Source organism: Miniopterus schreibersii (genome assembly GCF_964146895.1).
Source record: "Miniopterus schreibersii genome assembly, chromosome: 5".
NCBI lineage: Eukaryota > Metazoa > Chordata > Mammalia > Chiroptera > Miniopteridae > Miniopterus > Miniopterus schreibersii.
Window position 1 is genome coordinate 26,896,832 of NC_138106.1, and position 15,933 is coordinate 26,912,764.

General features: G+C 44.7%; 1 protein-coding gene across 1 annotated transcript; it reads left to right on the forward strand.

Annotated features, from left to right (window-relative positions):
- CLDN11 (claudin 11) lies at positions 1 to 14,534 on the forward strand. The gene is made up of 3 exons (XM_081138145.1): positions 1 to 477; positions 3,536 to 3,700; positions 13,319 to 14,534. The coding sequence occupies exons 1-3, from the start codon at positions 252 to 254 to the stop codon at positions 13,549 to 13,551; spliced, it is 624 nt and encodes a 207-aa protein (XP_080994271.1). The 5' UTR covers positions 1 to 251; the 3' UTR covers positions 13,552 to 14,534.
- Positions 14,535 to 15,933: the final 1,399 nt, after the last annotated feature.

A 15,933-nucleotide genomic window follows, 5' to 3' on the forward strand; every position in this document is an offset into this window, starting at 1 on the left:
GCCGCGCCTCTGTCCCTGCGCCGCGCGCGTGTAGTCCCCGCCGTGCGCTCCCGGCCGTGCGCTCGTCGCGCCTTCGGAGCTGCGCTCGCCGCCCCTCGGGTCCCCACGCCGCCTCCAGCGCCGGGCAACGGGCCCTCGTCCGCCAGCGGCTCGGGCGCGCGGGGCAGGCAGGACCGGGGTAGGCGCCGTCCAGCCCGGCGCCCGGGCACAGCTGGTGAGCCGCGAGGCTCGAGGACACCAGGACGGCGACCATGGTGGCCACGTGCCTGCAGGTAGTGGGCTTCGTGACGAGCTTCGTGGGTTGGATCGGCATCATCGTCACCACCTCCACCAACGACTGGGTGGTGACTTGCGGCTACACCATCCCGACGTGCCGCAAGCTGGACGAGCTGGGCTCCAAGGGGCTGTGGGCCGACTGCGTCATGGCCACGGGGCTGTACCACTGCAAGCCGCTGGTGGACATTCTCATTCTGCCGGGTAAGCACCCCGCTCGCAGGCGCTGCCCCTCCCCTCCCCTCCCCTCGGGCGGATGCGAGGGGGAACTGGACGAAACGTGCCGAGGGCTCGCAGCCCGCGGGCCGTCGTTGACACCTCGAGTCCCACCTTGTAGGCGAATGAGGCGGAGGCGAACTGAACCTCTCTGGGCCTCAGCCCTCTTTTCTGGAATTTGGAAAGATCGTGGTGGCCACTGGCCGAGTCACCCCGAGAAGTTAATGACCTGAGCCTTAGGCACTTAGTAGGAACTCAGCCCGTGTTCGTTACCGGCTCCTCACCCGCCCCGTGCTCCGCTGGCACTGAGCAGAAGGCCTTGTTCCCTGGCCGCCTCCCGCAGGGGCCCTGCCTTCCCGTTAGATTCCGTCCTCGGAGGCGCGGTGCAGAGAGAGGCGAGCGGCCCTGCGCCTTCCCCTGCCCTCGTGGGACTTGGGACGGGCGACGCATCCTGGCAAGTTAGAGCCCACCTAGCTTCCCCAGGCCCGTTCCCGCGGGCCCGGAGCCCGTCTCCTTCCCCCACGCGTGCCCCGCCGTGGGGGCGTCCGTCTGCTCCGCGCCGCTCGGGGCGGTGGGTGGGAGCGCGCGCCCCTGCGGGGCTGCTCCCCTCCCGGCGAAGGCGCGCGGCCCGCGGGCGCCCCCTCCAGGCCAGCTGTGCCTCGGAGCGGCGCGAGGAGGGAGCGACCGGCTTCCACCTCCCCGGAGCCGCCCGGGGCCCCATCTTCGTTTGCTGCCCGGTTGGCAGAGTCTGGGCCAGCAGCTCCGATTCAGGTTTAACACCTCGAGCCAGTTGGGCGATTGGCGAGGTCGCAGGTGCCCCCCCGGGTTTTCTGCTCGGGTTCTCTGTCCTGCCGGCAGGTATATCAGCGCTGGCCAGGAGCGGTACACGGGCCTTACGTCCCGCTGGCCTGTGCGGTCTGATGCCGCTTTAAGCCTCCCCTTAAGAATCCGCCCGCCCGCTTCCTCCTCGCTGCTCTGCGCTCTGGCGCTGGTGCCCCCCATCGAGGCGCAGATCGACAGTTCGACTTGGTTTTTGCTCCTGTTCCTAAGTCCGCTTGTCCTGCTGCACTGGGAATTCCTGAAGGTATAAGCGGCCTCCTACTTCCCTTGCACCCTCCTCTGGAGCCAGCATTGCCGCTCGCACGCACGTGTGTCAGGCCTGCATCCGCTGGTCTCTCCGTTGGAACCTTTGGAATCACTGAGCTCCTGGGAACCCAGGTGTGCACCCAGCTTCGCTTCGTGCTGGTGTTGGTAGACCTCGGTCAGCCTCGATCCCGTGCTCACAATCTGGGTGATCTGAACAGGTTTCTAACCTCTATGAATCTGTTGTCTTCTTTTAAAAATTAAAATCAAACCAACCCCCTGTCTGTCAGGGTTGTTTTGGGGATTAAATGAGATAAGAAATGTAAAACTCTTTTGATGTAGGAGGTGCTCCGTAAAAAGTAGCTATAATTTTTTTGTTAAAAGCGGGGCAAGATATCTGTAGGAACCTTTGAAGCACAAAATTATTCTCCTCTTCCTTTTCCTGAAATTATGTTTACTAAGCGTTCAGCGCTGAGTGGTTTATTTTCAAAGAACACGGACCATCTGACAGAGGGGAGTGCATTTTAGGGAGGGCCTTGTCCTTCCTACTCTCCCTGTCCCTTGCACTTTGGGTGGAGACAGGGACAGATCTCAGTCTCCCATCTTTGATTTTCAGACATGGCCTTGACACCTAGCATGTGGACAGCCTGTGTCATAAATTTCAGAACCTCAGTTTCTGAAGTTTGACTGTCCCCATTGTGTCAGCCCTGGCTCTCCTACAAGCTGGAGGGGCATAGGGCTTCGGTCAGAGGTCCTGCCTCAGACTTCCTGTGGGTCTTCTGGGGATGTTCAAGTCAATAGATACTTGATTGATTGGTTACCTTTAATTCTGAAGAAGCTGGGATGGGCAATGGTCAGAAGAGAACCCTTGTGGGGTCTGAATTCTGGCAGGGCATGTCCTGCTAAGAGACTGTGTGGCAGCCCGTCCTGGTGCACGGGGCAGGCTGGCCAGATTTGGTATGAGGCTCCCGGCATGTGAGACAGAAGTTGGGGCTCATTTTTTGACTTTGTCATTAACTCTGCCTCCCTGAGGCCATGCCACTAGCTCTAATTCGCTCTGAGCAAAAAGAGAGAGTAATAAATACAACTTTTTTTCCCCCTTGAGGAGGGAGAGTGTTTTAAGGAGAAACAATATATTTAAGTTTGTCAGCTTCTCCCAGTATCTTGTCAGACTTATTTTACATAAATATTGCATATATTGTAGTCTGTTTCTTAATAAAGTTGCTACCTGACATTTTATTTGACAGTATAAAATTCTGGTAGTTTTGCTCCTCTCTTGTTTTTCAACTCCGGTGTTCCTTCATTTATAATTGTATGTTTTACATCGTCTGTTGTGGGCACTGTTAACTCCAGGTGTCTGCCCTCTAGGAATCGCTGGGGCTGGAGGAATGCCTTTAAAGTGATGCTAATGGAGTAATAACACCAATTAATCACAGCTAACCTTTTTAGAGTACTTAGCATGTGCTAGGCACTGTTCTAAGCACTGCATGAATTAATTTAATCTTAGTTGAAGTCTATTAGAGAGATGTAGGTACTATTATTATTTTTACTCTATAGATGAGGAAAGTTCAGTAACTTTCTCAAGGTCGCACAGGTAGAATGTATCAACAACTGAAACCAATAGTCCATCCATCACAGAAGACTTCTTGGAAGATTTGAGTTTTATTCTGAATCTTTCACAAGGTGATATGATAATTGGACTCTTGGGTCCTTCATCCTGGAAGCTTGGACAGGTGTCTAAACCAGGGATCCCCATTCAGTCTCTCCAGCCCTCAACCTCCCTTTTATTTTTTTGTCACTTTAAAATTTGAACATGTGAAGTGATCATGGACAACATTTAACACCTTCTAAGTCCTGGAATGGGCAAGAGAGAGGAAGGCAAGTGGTACTGAATTCTGGTGAGGCAGGGTGCAGGACCCAAGGGGCCCTCGGTCTAACCCGCCCTGTCTGCTCCTGCTTCCAGGCTACGTGCAGGCCTGCCGGGCCCTGATGATCGCAGCCTCAGTCCTGGGCCTGCCGGCCATTCTCCTGCTGCTGACGGTCCTCCCCTGCATCCGCATGGGCCACGAGCCCGGCGTGGCCAAGTATAGGCGAGCCCAGCTGGCTGGCGTTCTGCTCATTCTCCTGGGTAAGACAGCTTTCTACGTGGCACCCAACTCCGAGAAAACGTGACGAATGCCACATCTTGCTGTTGCTTCGTCCTGTTCGAGTCCTGATGAGTCCTCTTGGAATAGACCCTGCACAATGTGTATCCCTTTATGTTTCATGGGCGGTTATGCAGAGGGATGAGTCATATCTGTGGGGTTGGGGGAGGTCACTGAACATGAACATAAATTAACAAACAAAAGGCAAGAAAGGATTTTGAGGGTAGGAAATACCCAAGGGAGAGTCCAGAAGCACAGAAAAGAGTTACACAGTGGCTCTTCACTTAGACTTCACCACGGAATTCCTTTTTGAAAACACTTGTGCCCAAGTCCCACAGCAGGTGAATTGAGTCAGAATTTCTGGGTATAAAGCCAGACAAAGATATTTTATGAAAGCTTCCCAGACTTTTATGTGTAGTTAGGATTGAGAACTTCTGTTCATGTATAAAGAAGAACAGAGAAAGAGGAGGGCAATAGAAAAGTAAGATGTCGAGGATGGTAGATCATTAGGTGGTAATTCAGTCTTTTATTCCATAAGTATTCATTGTGCACCTGCTGAGTGTCAGGCCCCACAGTAGACACTGGGGATATTGGAAGAAATGTCAGTCTCTGCTTTGAGAGCACTTGGACATCTTGATAGAGTGTAGTATGTGCTCATATTAAAAAGCTGCACACGCTGTGCACACACATAGGAAAGCACTTCAGCCAGATCAGAGGCGTTTCCAGAGCAGAGGACCCCAGCAATGAGTTGGAGAGAAAGTGGTCGGGTCATGGACTGGAGGGAGGGACAGTTCTCGACCAGGAAATGGCATGTGCTTGGTCAGTTTTTCTGGCTACTCCCTCACACAGAGGGCTTGATTTAGCCACCTAGGGAGGGTCTTTCTAGCTCCATTCTCTTTAGTGATTTCATTTCTATTTTTTCTTGAATGCTAATTTAATTAACACATTCTAAATCCTAATGGAAGACATGAATTTTGAGAACTCTTGTAAAGTGCACCGATACATCATTGAGGAGTAGCTGGCGTGCATATGGGTTAGATACAAAGTCAAGTTCTCTTGGGACAAGAATTCCCATGGTATCAGGCCATGGGCATGAAAATAAGAGATCATAGTTCTGTGTGGATCATTGCCACTTAGTGATGGTCACCCATAGTGACACCGGTGAGGTGAAGGGACATGAGAGGTGGGGACACCATTTTGCAGGATGGCAAAGGGATGGAGGTTTTCAGGGGCTTGTGAAGCCATAGAGAACCCAGAGGAGGGGCTCGTGTGTGTGTGTGTGTGTGTGTGTGTGTGTGTGTGTGTGTGTATGTGTGTGTGTGCGTGTTAACAGGAGTGAAAGACCAGAATACCACTGTGATTTCCCAAGAAGAATCTGAGTATGGACATTTTGGTTCCAGCCACAGAGAATTTGTGTAGGAGTGACACATTAAAGACACAATCAGCATCAACTGCTTCGTCTAACTGACGGGGGAACTTTCTGATCGTCAGATCTTTGTATCTGAATTCCCTCTCCAACAGTAGACCACAGAAAGTTGGACAAGTAAACTGGTTTGTAGAATCTAGAAGAAACCTTCTCATCCTAGACATTTGCCTGTGTCTGTGACTTTCTTCATATTCTCACAGAAGCTCCAGAAGGCTCTCTCTTGGGCTCTGGGGATCCTAAGCCAAAGATGGGTCCATTGTGTTAGGGGTTCATCTTTAGAAATTCTGGCCTTCCGTATGAATGTCGCAGAATATCCACAAGTAAGGGAATATATTACCCCCTCCCCAGGCCAAACTCAAACACTGTGGAAAATAAAGACATAAAAGCAAAGCACATATACACAGATTAGTATTTTTAATCCTCATCTGAGGATATTTTTTTCTATTGCTTTTCAGAGAGAGTGGAAGGGAGAGAGAGAGAGAGAGAGAGATATCGATGTGAGAGAGATACATCAACTGGTTGCCTCCCACACAAACCCCAACCAGGGCCAGGGATCGAGCCTGCAACCGAGGTGCGTGCCCTTGGCTGGAATCCAACCCGGGAGCCTTCAGTCCACAGGCCGATGCTCTAACCACTGAGCCAAACCGGCCAGGGCCACACATTGGTATTTTTAAAAACCCCTGAAAACAACTGAATCATCCAGTTGAAAAAGGAGGGTTATTTGAAAAAATAACAACCAGTTTTTGAAACTTCCTGGCTGAATTAAATAAAGCTTTTCTTTACTGTTTTCAAATGGGTTGGTGGATGTAGATAGAACTGTAGAAAGGAAGGTGAGGTGAGGTTGGGTAGTGATGTGAGTTCCTCAGTCTGTTTGCTGCTGAGTGAAAGGATGGGGGGGTGTTGAGCCATCTGAACCTCAGGGAGGCTGCACCTTTCTCTGGAAGGACTGGAGAGAGGGCCACTCCTTGCCCTCTTGTAGCCTTGCATGTCCAGTGTTACCTGCTTCCTCTTTGATTGCCCCTGACCACATTTATTTCTCAGGGGGTGGCCACTTGCCTTTGGGTTGGATGTTGTTTTGACTGGAACAAGCTAGCTCTGGAAATGTAAAGCTCATTGTCTCAAGTGTGGCACCTGCTGGTCTCCTCTAGTTCTTCTCCCCATGGAGCCCAAGTGCCTTGTTTTCCCTCTTGGCAGAGGGTGGGAGGAGCAGGGGACAGTGAAGGCTCCCTTTGTGTGGCTCTGGATTGGCTTGGGTTGCCCTTCCTGAGGGGAGAAGCCAGTGCTGGGTCCTAGGGGTCACCCTTGGTCCACCAGCTGAGGTGTGGCCGCTGACCAAAGGGGACCAGGAGGAACTGGAAACAGTGTCAACGTTAATCTTGGTATGGACACTGTAAGCACTGTCAGTTAAAATCAGTTCTTCCTGCCCCTGAAGGTCTTCAATTATTTTTCCAAAAGCGTAAAACATCATGCCTGTTGTAGGACAGCTTTGTCTCCTCGGCAGTCTAAGTTGAATGAAGTGAGGATTTGGGTCCCGCTGCGGGGGAAGGAGCGGGAGCTGATGCTGCTGGCTTCGAAAGCCAGAGGAGCAGCTCAGGAGCAGCGGGCTCCTCAGATCACAACGGATCTGAGGCGAAGCTAATCTCTGGTTTTTCACAAGCGCCTGCCGAGGCAGGAGGCGCCTCTGCTTTATCTTATTAGGAGTCAGACCAACTGCACTCAATCTCGGACTTCCCATTTTCCAGCTGTGTGCGCTGGGGCAGTTACTTAGGATCTCTGAGCCTTTGTATAAAATGGGGACAGCAATGCCTTCTTCTGAGGTTAGTTAAGAACAGTGAAATGACATATGCAAGCGTTTTTAAATTGAATTTATTGGGGTGACAGAGATTCACAGAACCATACCAGTTTCAAGTGTATAGCTCAACAAAACAATATCTGCACACTACCTTCTGCGCCCATCACCCAAAGCAAAGTCTCTGCCCCCGTTTATGTCCCCTTTGCCCACCTCTACCTACCCCTGCCCCCTTTCCTTCTGTTGTCTGTATCTATGGTTAATATATATATACATATATATTTTTTGCTTAATCCCTTCATCTTTTTTCATCCAGCCTGCCAAATCCCCTCCCCTCTGACAGCTGTCAGTCTGTTCCATGTATCCGTGCCTGTTTCTATGTTGTTCATCAGATTCTACGTATAAGTTAGATCATATGGTATTTGTCTCTCTCTGACTGGCTTATTTCACTTAGCATAATTATCTCCATCCAGACATATGCAAGTTCTTTAGCAGAGTGTTGGCACATAGTACACGCTCAACAAATGGTTGCTATTGTTATTGCTGTTGTTGGGTAGAGGAACTAGAGAGCTAACCCACGGGGCAATTGGGTATTCTTTCAGTCATGTCTAACTTCTGCAGGGTACTCTTGGGACTGGTAAGGAGAGACCATGAACTGTTTCTGGAAACACTAGGTCTCATCCTGGTCTAACAGAAATAGTTCCTTTGTTTACTTTGTAGAGACCAGAGTGTAGGGATCAGTAGCTGGAGTATTTTTGCTTATCCCATTATAAAAAGCCATATTAAGCTACCCAACTGCAAATGCTCAAGCTCAGTTCTGATTCAGTCTAATGCGCATCTCACTATAAGTTAGAGAGCACTTGATTTGGGTGTTTCCTGGGGAGATAGGGTAGGAATGGAAGGAAAGAAAGTGTATTTTCCTTCTTAATGGGATCCTTTCATCTTCTCTCCTTCTTTATAAAAATATGGTCGCAGGAATCCTATTTGTCTTGGAGAAAAGTTGTTTTAACTTGGAACTTACAGGTTAGTAATGAAATTGTAGATAAATGGTGTGTGTAAGTGTGGGACAAATTGAGCTTGTCATGCACACTGAATCAGATTCTTACTGGAATTGGAATTCCTGGGTGTTGCCCTTAATTGTGGGGTCTTAAGAGAATTGTTAGAAAGTCTCCCTCCAAGCTCATTAGCTTTATACAAATAAATCCCTAATCTAAATCAAATTCCATCTGGGTAATGGAAAGGATGTGGCATCTTAGTATGGTTGTGGCTTAAAATGACCTTATCAGTAAAATTGGAGGAATTCACTGCTTTATGAAATCTCTCCTGTCTCTAAATTCTGTGATTAAAAAAAAAATTTAACAAATAACCATGAAAGTGACTTTTTAAAAAGGTTATAGGAAAAAAGAGATAATGATGTGTTGAATAGAAATAAAGGGGGGAAAATGCTGAAAGCAGGCCAGGAAAATAATGTACTCAAATATTCCATTGACTTGATGATTGTTGTAAAAATTAGATATTCATAAAAGTCTATATAAGAGGAATATGTCCTTTGACATCTATGCTTTCTTAAGTCAAAATTTAGAGAATGATAAATGGAAAAAAGAAAAGCAATTGTTTTTCTAGATTCAAATGATAAGGAAACAACTAATAAATATGACTCCAACCAAGAGTTTGTTAGAAATCTCTTTCTTGTTGCCTTGACTTAACTGGCATCTTTGTGTAAAGCTGAAGCTGGTTGCTATTTAGATCCTATGTAATAATAGTATGGATTATAGAAGACAGTGTTCAATCATACATTGTGAAATATTAAATGGAGGGGGATTTAAAGTTTTTATTATGGAAAATTTCAAACTTGCACAAAGTAGGAAGAATAGTCTAATAAACCTTTGTGAACCCAAACTCATTCTCAGTAATGATCAACCACGGCCAACCTGCTTCATCGATGTACTTCCCCTTTTCTTCCATTCCCCAGATGTTTTGGAAGCAAATCTCAGATATAATATCAAGGAAGATTTTTTCCAGTATTACAAATATAAGTCAGATTAATTTAAGTGATATTAGTGAAAATACTGCTCTGTGTTAGAAATGGTGCTTTCAGTCTTCCAGTGCTTCATACAGAAAGTGACAAAGCCCAAGAACAGAGGTGCTCATGGAGGAAGGAAGAAACATCAGGGGCTGGTGTTCTTCTGTCTTTCTGGGCCTCTTTGTCTGTCTGTCTGTCTACTGTGTGTCTCTCTAAGTTGTTACCTCCAAACACACATGTACCAAGTTTGTTTAACTTCATTACATTTATTTGTCATCTAATTCCTAAAGGGATTAAAAATTACACTTACATTTCATTGCTCTAAAATGGCCTTTTCAAATATTTTCTGTGTTTGGCTACACCAAGATCACGGCTAACTTTTAATAAGGTTGCATTCTATCAATTAAAGAGCACCACTGTATCACATTATTTGAAACTTATCAAGAGAGGCAAACAATTTTATTCAATGAAGAGCAAGGAATTTTACTTGTAGAGGACCAAGTCCAAAAGAATTTATGTCTACATAAGGAAGTTTTCTTCTCCCTGCTCTCCTTTTGTTTTTGAAAATAAGAATATCCCCAATTTTCACTTTTTACTCCCCCCACAAATGGCAGGTTTTTTCCCCCTTGCGCAGTTAACTATTGCATTTCCTGAAGGTAGAAAAGAGAAACAGATAAAAAAATCAGTGTTAAAACTCCCCTGTCCTGTTTTTAGAGACTTAATTTAAAAACAAATTCTGTTGACATAAAAGAAAAGCAATGAAAATTCTCTTTATATTTCTTCAATTTTCTTTACCTTATAAGTAACTGTGACTTTTTAAGAAAATCATTTAAAAATTTTTTCTTTAATAATCAAGACTGTTACAATTTCCCTCCCTCTCTCTCTTTCTCTCTCCCTTTCTCTCTCTTTTTTCCCCTCTCTTTTCCCCCCTCTCCCCTCTCTCCAAATACAAATAAATCTAGCAGGTCTTATATGTTTTTAAGAGAGTTAAAAATTATTGCCAGTTCTGTTGGTTCACATCTTTTAGTTGAGTAATGGTTTGACTTGGATTTTTAACTTTATCAATTAAAACATATCCCCCTTTCCCTTCAAACCACTGCTGAAATTGAGTAAATTCTCTTGTTTTAGTTTGTAAACATTCTTCATTGTGAGTTCAATGGAAGGTCACTGTTTCCAGTGAACCTTTCATTTCCTTTCATGTTGTGTGGCAGTCTGTCATCTTTTAGTGGTTTTGATGTGGTTCATCTTTGAGAGCCACAGGAATTCCACCCAGAGTTCATTTATCTGCTAGGAAATAAAGAGCCTGCCGGTGCTCATTTGCCTTGTTTTGCTTGGATTATAAAAGAAGACAATCTTTTTTAAAAATATTTTTTTATTGATTTTATTTTATTTAAAAAAAATTTTTTTTTGTAGTTCAAAATATTACAGATGTCCCTTTTTCTCCCCAATGACCCATTCCACCTCGCCCTACCCCCCGGCCCAGTCCCTCTCCGCACCATTGTCCATACCCTTGGGTTGTGCATATATGCATATAAGTAAAGGCAGGCAATCTTTAATGAGGTAAATCATGAGTAAGGTATAATGATTTGGGAAGTCAGTTTTGGTGTATAAAGTGGAAAGTAGACTTGAAATGAGACCACCTCTCATTCATCTGTCTCTCTGTCCATCCATTCAGCCATTCACTCATCCAGTCCTATAGATTCATCATTTAAATGTTTAGACATTTTTAAAATTTTTTCTTTTTTAAGTTAATTATGTTGGAATAAAATATAACAAAATCTCTTAAACACTCAAAATCAAGATTGATACTTACTTTTGGAATATTTATTGAGCCTGATTCTTTCCTATATGAAAATTACCTTGTTTTATTAGTTTGCATAGGAAGAATTAAATTAAAGGTAATTTATAATCTTATTCTATAAAATCTAAACCAAATCTGAAAGTTAAGTGAGGGTTACATGAAATGGGGGGAATGCTTATGTGTGTGTGTGTGGTATGTTTAAATATAAAGAATCAAAAGAATATAAAAGTTAATTTAACCATAGCTGTTTGGAAACCCAGTTAACTTTATAGGAAATACTGGTTGGATTGAGCCACATCAGTTGTTTGGGATTCAAATTGTTTTTTCCTGTGGAATTCAGCTTTACACTCCCTACCTTTTCCCTCTAATCAAGCTTGGGTGTTTGCTGTTTTTGCCCATAGCAGATGAATTCTTACTTTTGGGGCCTAGGGCTCTGTAGCTGGATTGTGTATTGATACAAAGACTAGAGCAGTTCTCTCTGGCTGAAACACTCTAGAAGATTCTGTCCTTTGTCCTGATAAAGAAAAAGGCTTTTCTCTGTGCTTCACTGAAAATATGACTATGACAGTAGCCAAGCAGTTTTCCGAGAGTGTCAGATTTAGAATTGTGGCCAGAGGAAGAGACAGAAAAAGACTTTTCCCTGTATCTCAGGTGTTTAAAGTCCTGGGCTGGAAAGGGAAGATTTGATTAATGCTGGTTTTCTTGAGAACATTCTAGTCACAGAAGGAAAATATGTCTTCTCATGGTGTCTTACACAAAAATATTACAAAAGTTGGCATGATTGCTCTCACTCTATAGGAAAAATGCATTCATTAGCATATGGATAGATTTTAGCTTTTTAGATAGTCTATATAAACTCCTTATATATATGAATAGTTCACAATTAATGGAGTGAATTTAGGCTGTTAGAGAACCAATTTGAGCAATTCAAACCCAAATTTACTTTCTTCCTTTGACTTCTACTTGGGATCCATACTTTATGAGGATACGAATCGCATCTATTTAGGTATATCTAAACCCAGCTTGTGGGGGTGGAACTTAATCTGTTGTCAACAAAAACCTATGTTACAAGCTACACAAAAGGAAATGAGATAGTTTAAAAGGTCTTTGAAAATGGGTAAGACTTAAATCTTCAGTTGAGAACTAATGTGCGGGGCTGTTAAATTTGAGTGCTTATGTTAAAGAAAACTTATATTTCTTCTCTGTGGGTATAAAGGGAAGCTAGAAAATCACTCAGAATGAGGAGAAATCAGAAGGAGCTTGCTGAGTTGAAAGTGACGGGGTACCCCAGGTAGCAAACATTGCAATGTCTGTCTTGAATTTATTGAAGGCTTTCTGGCTAACCATTGGCAGCCTGATTATTACTATTATTCTTTTGATCTGTCAACTTTCATAAACCATTCCAACTTAAAGCTTTAACTAAAATTTCTGTCCTGCTTGTACTTGTGAAAAATTAGATGATAACAAAGGAAGTTATGGAGTTACTTTGTCTGGAGCTGTGTTGTTCAGTACAGTAGCTACTAGCCACATGTGGTCATTTAAATTTAAATGAATTGAAATTCAGAATTTTCATTTTCAGCCTCACTAGCTTCACGAGAAATGGTCAGTAGCCCACGTAGCATGCGGCTGTCCTATTTGACAGTGCTGGTCTAGAGGTTTAAAAAATTTTTAAGTCTTTATAGACTCCCATCTGCCCTTGTTTTGCTACTTTGTTTAGGAGGAGAGGAAAATGAAAAGAGATAGAGGTGATTTCTTATTTTATTCTTTAAAAATCGAAACCAAATCTGAAAGTTAGACTGGTTGGTGCAAAACCATCCATTTCTACCGTTGTGATCTATCAAAACAAATATCATTACCATAAAATCCTTGAATGGGGAAACTCTTTTGCTCCAAGGACGGTTCATTTGTGTGTTGAGATGTTTGTGATTGTGAACAGCGTAACACAAACACAGGCCCCTAGCTGGTACTCCACTGGTGTCTAGCGATCCTTCACTACAGGAAAAGCATTTTCATAGCCTTTTTAGGTCTTCGCAATGTGAATGGACTAAATTGAAAAAACAGGGGGGAAACTGAAGCGGGCACTGTCTTCTCATTTCCGAGTAACTCAGCTCGTTGGGTCATGCCACGGGTACACACGGGGCACCTGCTGTGTGCTTCAGACTGAGCTAAGCGCCTCCCTTACGAAACTAAGATACGGTCCCTGCCGTCAAGGAACTCCGAACTCGGAATAGAGAATAGACGCGTAAGGAGGTATTTGTAATACAATTAGGTAAGTGTAATGATAGCATCATAACTAGCGATAGATAAAGTCAGTATGTATAAGGAAATCCAAATGCCTATTTTTTGCATGTAAGGAATTTATTGCTAGGTTTTTACATTGGAGTTCTTTGTAGGAAAAGGAGGGACCTAGCAGGTTGCCACATTCTGATCCGCTCGTTCTACAGACGCCAAGCCTCAGGCCGGGCTGGGCCGCAGGGCGCGGAGCTCTCCGCGGCTGGGTGGGCCCGAGGGGCGTGTGCGTGGGGCGGGCGGCCCACTCACAGCCGTGTCCGTGTCTCCGCAGCGCTCTGCGCCATCGTGGCCACCATCTGGTTCCCCGTGTGCGCGCACCAGGAGACCACCATCGTGAGCTTCGGCTACTCGCTGTACGCGGGCTGGATCGGCGCCGTGCTCTGCCTGGTGGGCGGCTGCGTCATCCTCTGCTGCGCCGGGGACGCGCAGGCCTTCGGCGAAAACCGCTTCTACTACTCGTCGGGCTCCAGCTCGCCCACCCACGCCAAGAGCGCCCACGTGTGAGCGCGCGGCGGGCGGGGCGCGGGGCTTCTCGCGGCGGGGCGCCCGAGGCCTGGAGAGCGTCCTGCCGGACGCTGTGTGTTTGTAACCCTCCTGCCCGTTTTGTTGCCTTGAAATAAGCCTTTAGCGCAGAGCATGAATGCCCACACGTTTTCCTCATGATTCGGCCCGCTGTTAGCTCTTGGGCATTCCTTTGTTGTCCATAAAAGTTATACACGCATCTATATTTTCTCTCTCTCCTCCTTAAGTTTTAAATATCTTGCAAACATTGCTGAGTTGGGTATGGGGGAGAGAGAGAAAGGACACTTTTCGAACTGTTGTTACAGAGGACAGTGGGAGCCTCGTAAAGATGCCTCTCTGTCCCCCCTCCTCTGCGACTCCGAGGTCACTTAGCCATAAGCTAGAAAATACAGTATTGGGGACATGGGGTGGGAGAGGGAGGGGAGTCCTGGGACCTTCCCTCCATGGGAAAGTTTCCCTTTTGTAAGTTGAGGGCAAGGGGTGGGGATTTTTTTTTTTTTTTTTTTAGTTTGTGATTTTACATTTCTCTGTACATATTTTTTCAAGATTGATCATTTTTATAACCACGGTTTTCCTGAAATTCTCAATTCAGTATGAAGGAAATGAACCAAATAGACTTTCATTATATGATAAATAACAGCACAAGTGAGTATAACTCTAACTGGCATTCCACAAAATGTTTTTGATTTCTAGTTTGTGTGATGTAGTTTTTAGTTCTACACGTGCATGTACTTCAACTTAACACATTTTAAAAGCTATTTTTCCCTTTCTCTGTTTTCATTTTGTTACCCATCTTGAAGTGATTATTGTTTAACATAAATTGTACTGTTGAATTTGGCTTTACGGGTGTAAACACTGACAGTGAATCAGTATCTGAGACCCCAGACTCTCCAAACATTGATGGTGCATTCTGTTCTTCAAGTGAAATCTGTGCAATAAAGTAACAGACTGTCTGCAAAACTGACCTTGAATATTCTGTTGTGTCCAGTGGTATCGCATATTGATTTCAAACAATTTCATTAGTCTCTAGTAATGTATAGGGAACCTGGTTAGTGATGCAAGAATAAGCCATTCTGCACTGCCCTGAGTAATTAACAAGTTATATTTTATTCACTATGTCAGGGTGGTAATGTATGGTCATAAAAGTGAAACCTAATGCTCTCTGGGTTTCCTAAGTGGAGTGACATGAGAGGCATCTTTAAGTCACATATAAATGGGCAACAATCAGAAACCAAGTGTCAAGCATTACTCAGTTAAGCTTTTTTAAAAAATATTTGTTATTGATTTTTAGAGAGAAAGAAACTCGATGCAAGAGTGAAGCATCCATCAGCTGCCTCTTGCACTAGGGGTGGAGCCCGCAACCCCGGCATGTGCCCTGACCAGGAATTGAACCAGCAACCGTTGGGTACACAGGACGACACCCAACCAACTGAGCCACATCAGCTAGGGCCTCAGTTAAAATTTTTACATCTACTTTGAACACTTAGTAAAGGAGTTGGGTAGGTATACATGGAAGTATAAAACAAACCCATTTTATTGGATCTTAGGTAATAATACTTAAGTGCATTTTGTTTATAGATGTTTGGAAATTTTGGACAAAGACACATTGAGTTGGGTTTTGTTTGTTTTCTATTCCAGAAACTGTCAAGTTATGATTCTGCTCTTAAAAAAAACAGATTACAGCCTATTTTGACAGTATTTTTCCAACAACACTAATTTCATTAGCTGATAGTATGATAATTGGCAAACATTTCCTCTTTGGAAATATCCACTTGGGCTAGTCATTTTTGTAGATATTTGTGTACATTAGGAGATTATAACCTGGTGGGAACTATTTCTAAATTACTTATGCAAAAAAGATAGTCTTCATGTTGATCAAAATATTTGCTTGTTATGATACAGTTTTTTTTTTTTTTACATGTTTTTATTGATTTTGTAAAGAGAGGAAGGGAGAGGGAGAGATAAGAACATCAATGATGGGAGAGAATCATTGATCAGCTGCCTCATGCATGCCCCTGCTGGGGATCGAGCCCGAAACCTGGGCATGTGCCCTGACTGGGAAACGAACTGGGAATTGAACCGTGACCCCCTGGTACATAGGTCCACTCTCAACTGCTGAGCCACACCGGCCTCGCTGTGATATAGTTTTTGTAAGGACACAGTCATGTGATTATATGGAGGACCTTCCGTAGTTCAAAAACTCATCAGGGTATAACGACTGTGACCATGAATGGAGCAAAAGGCGTTGGGGAGGGATGGACATGTAAAGCTTTGTCCCCATGTCCTCTCTCCTTACAACCGCAGGCTTGAGTCAGGGTGTCAAGTTCTTTTCCTCTCCTCTTCTGGATGGATGTACCTACTCAC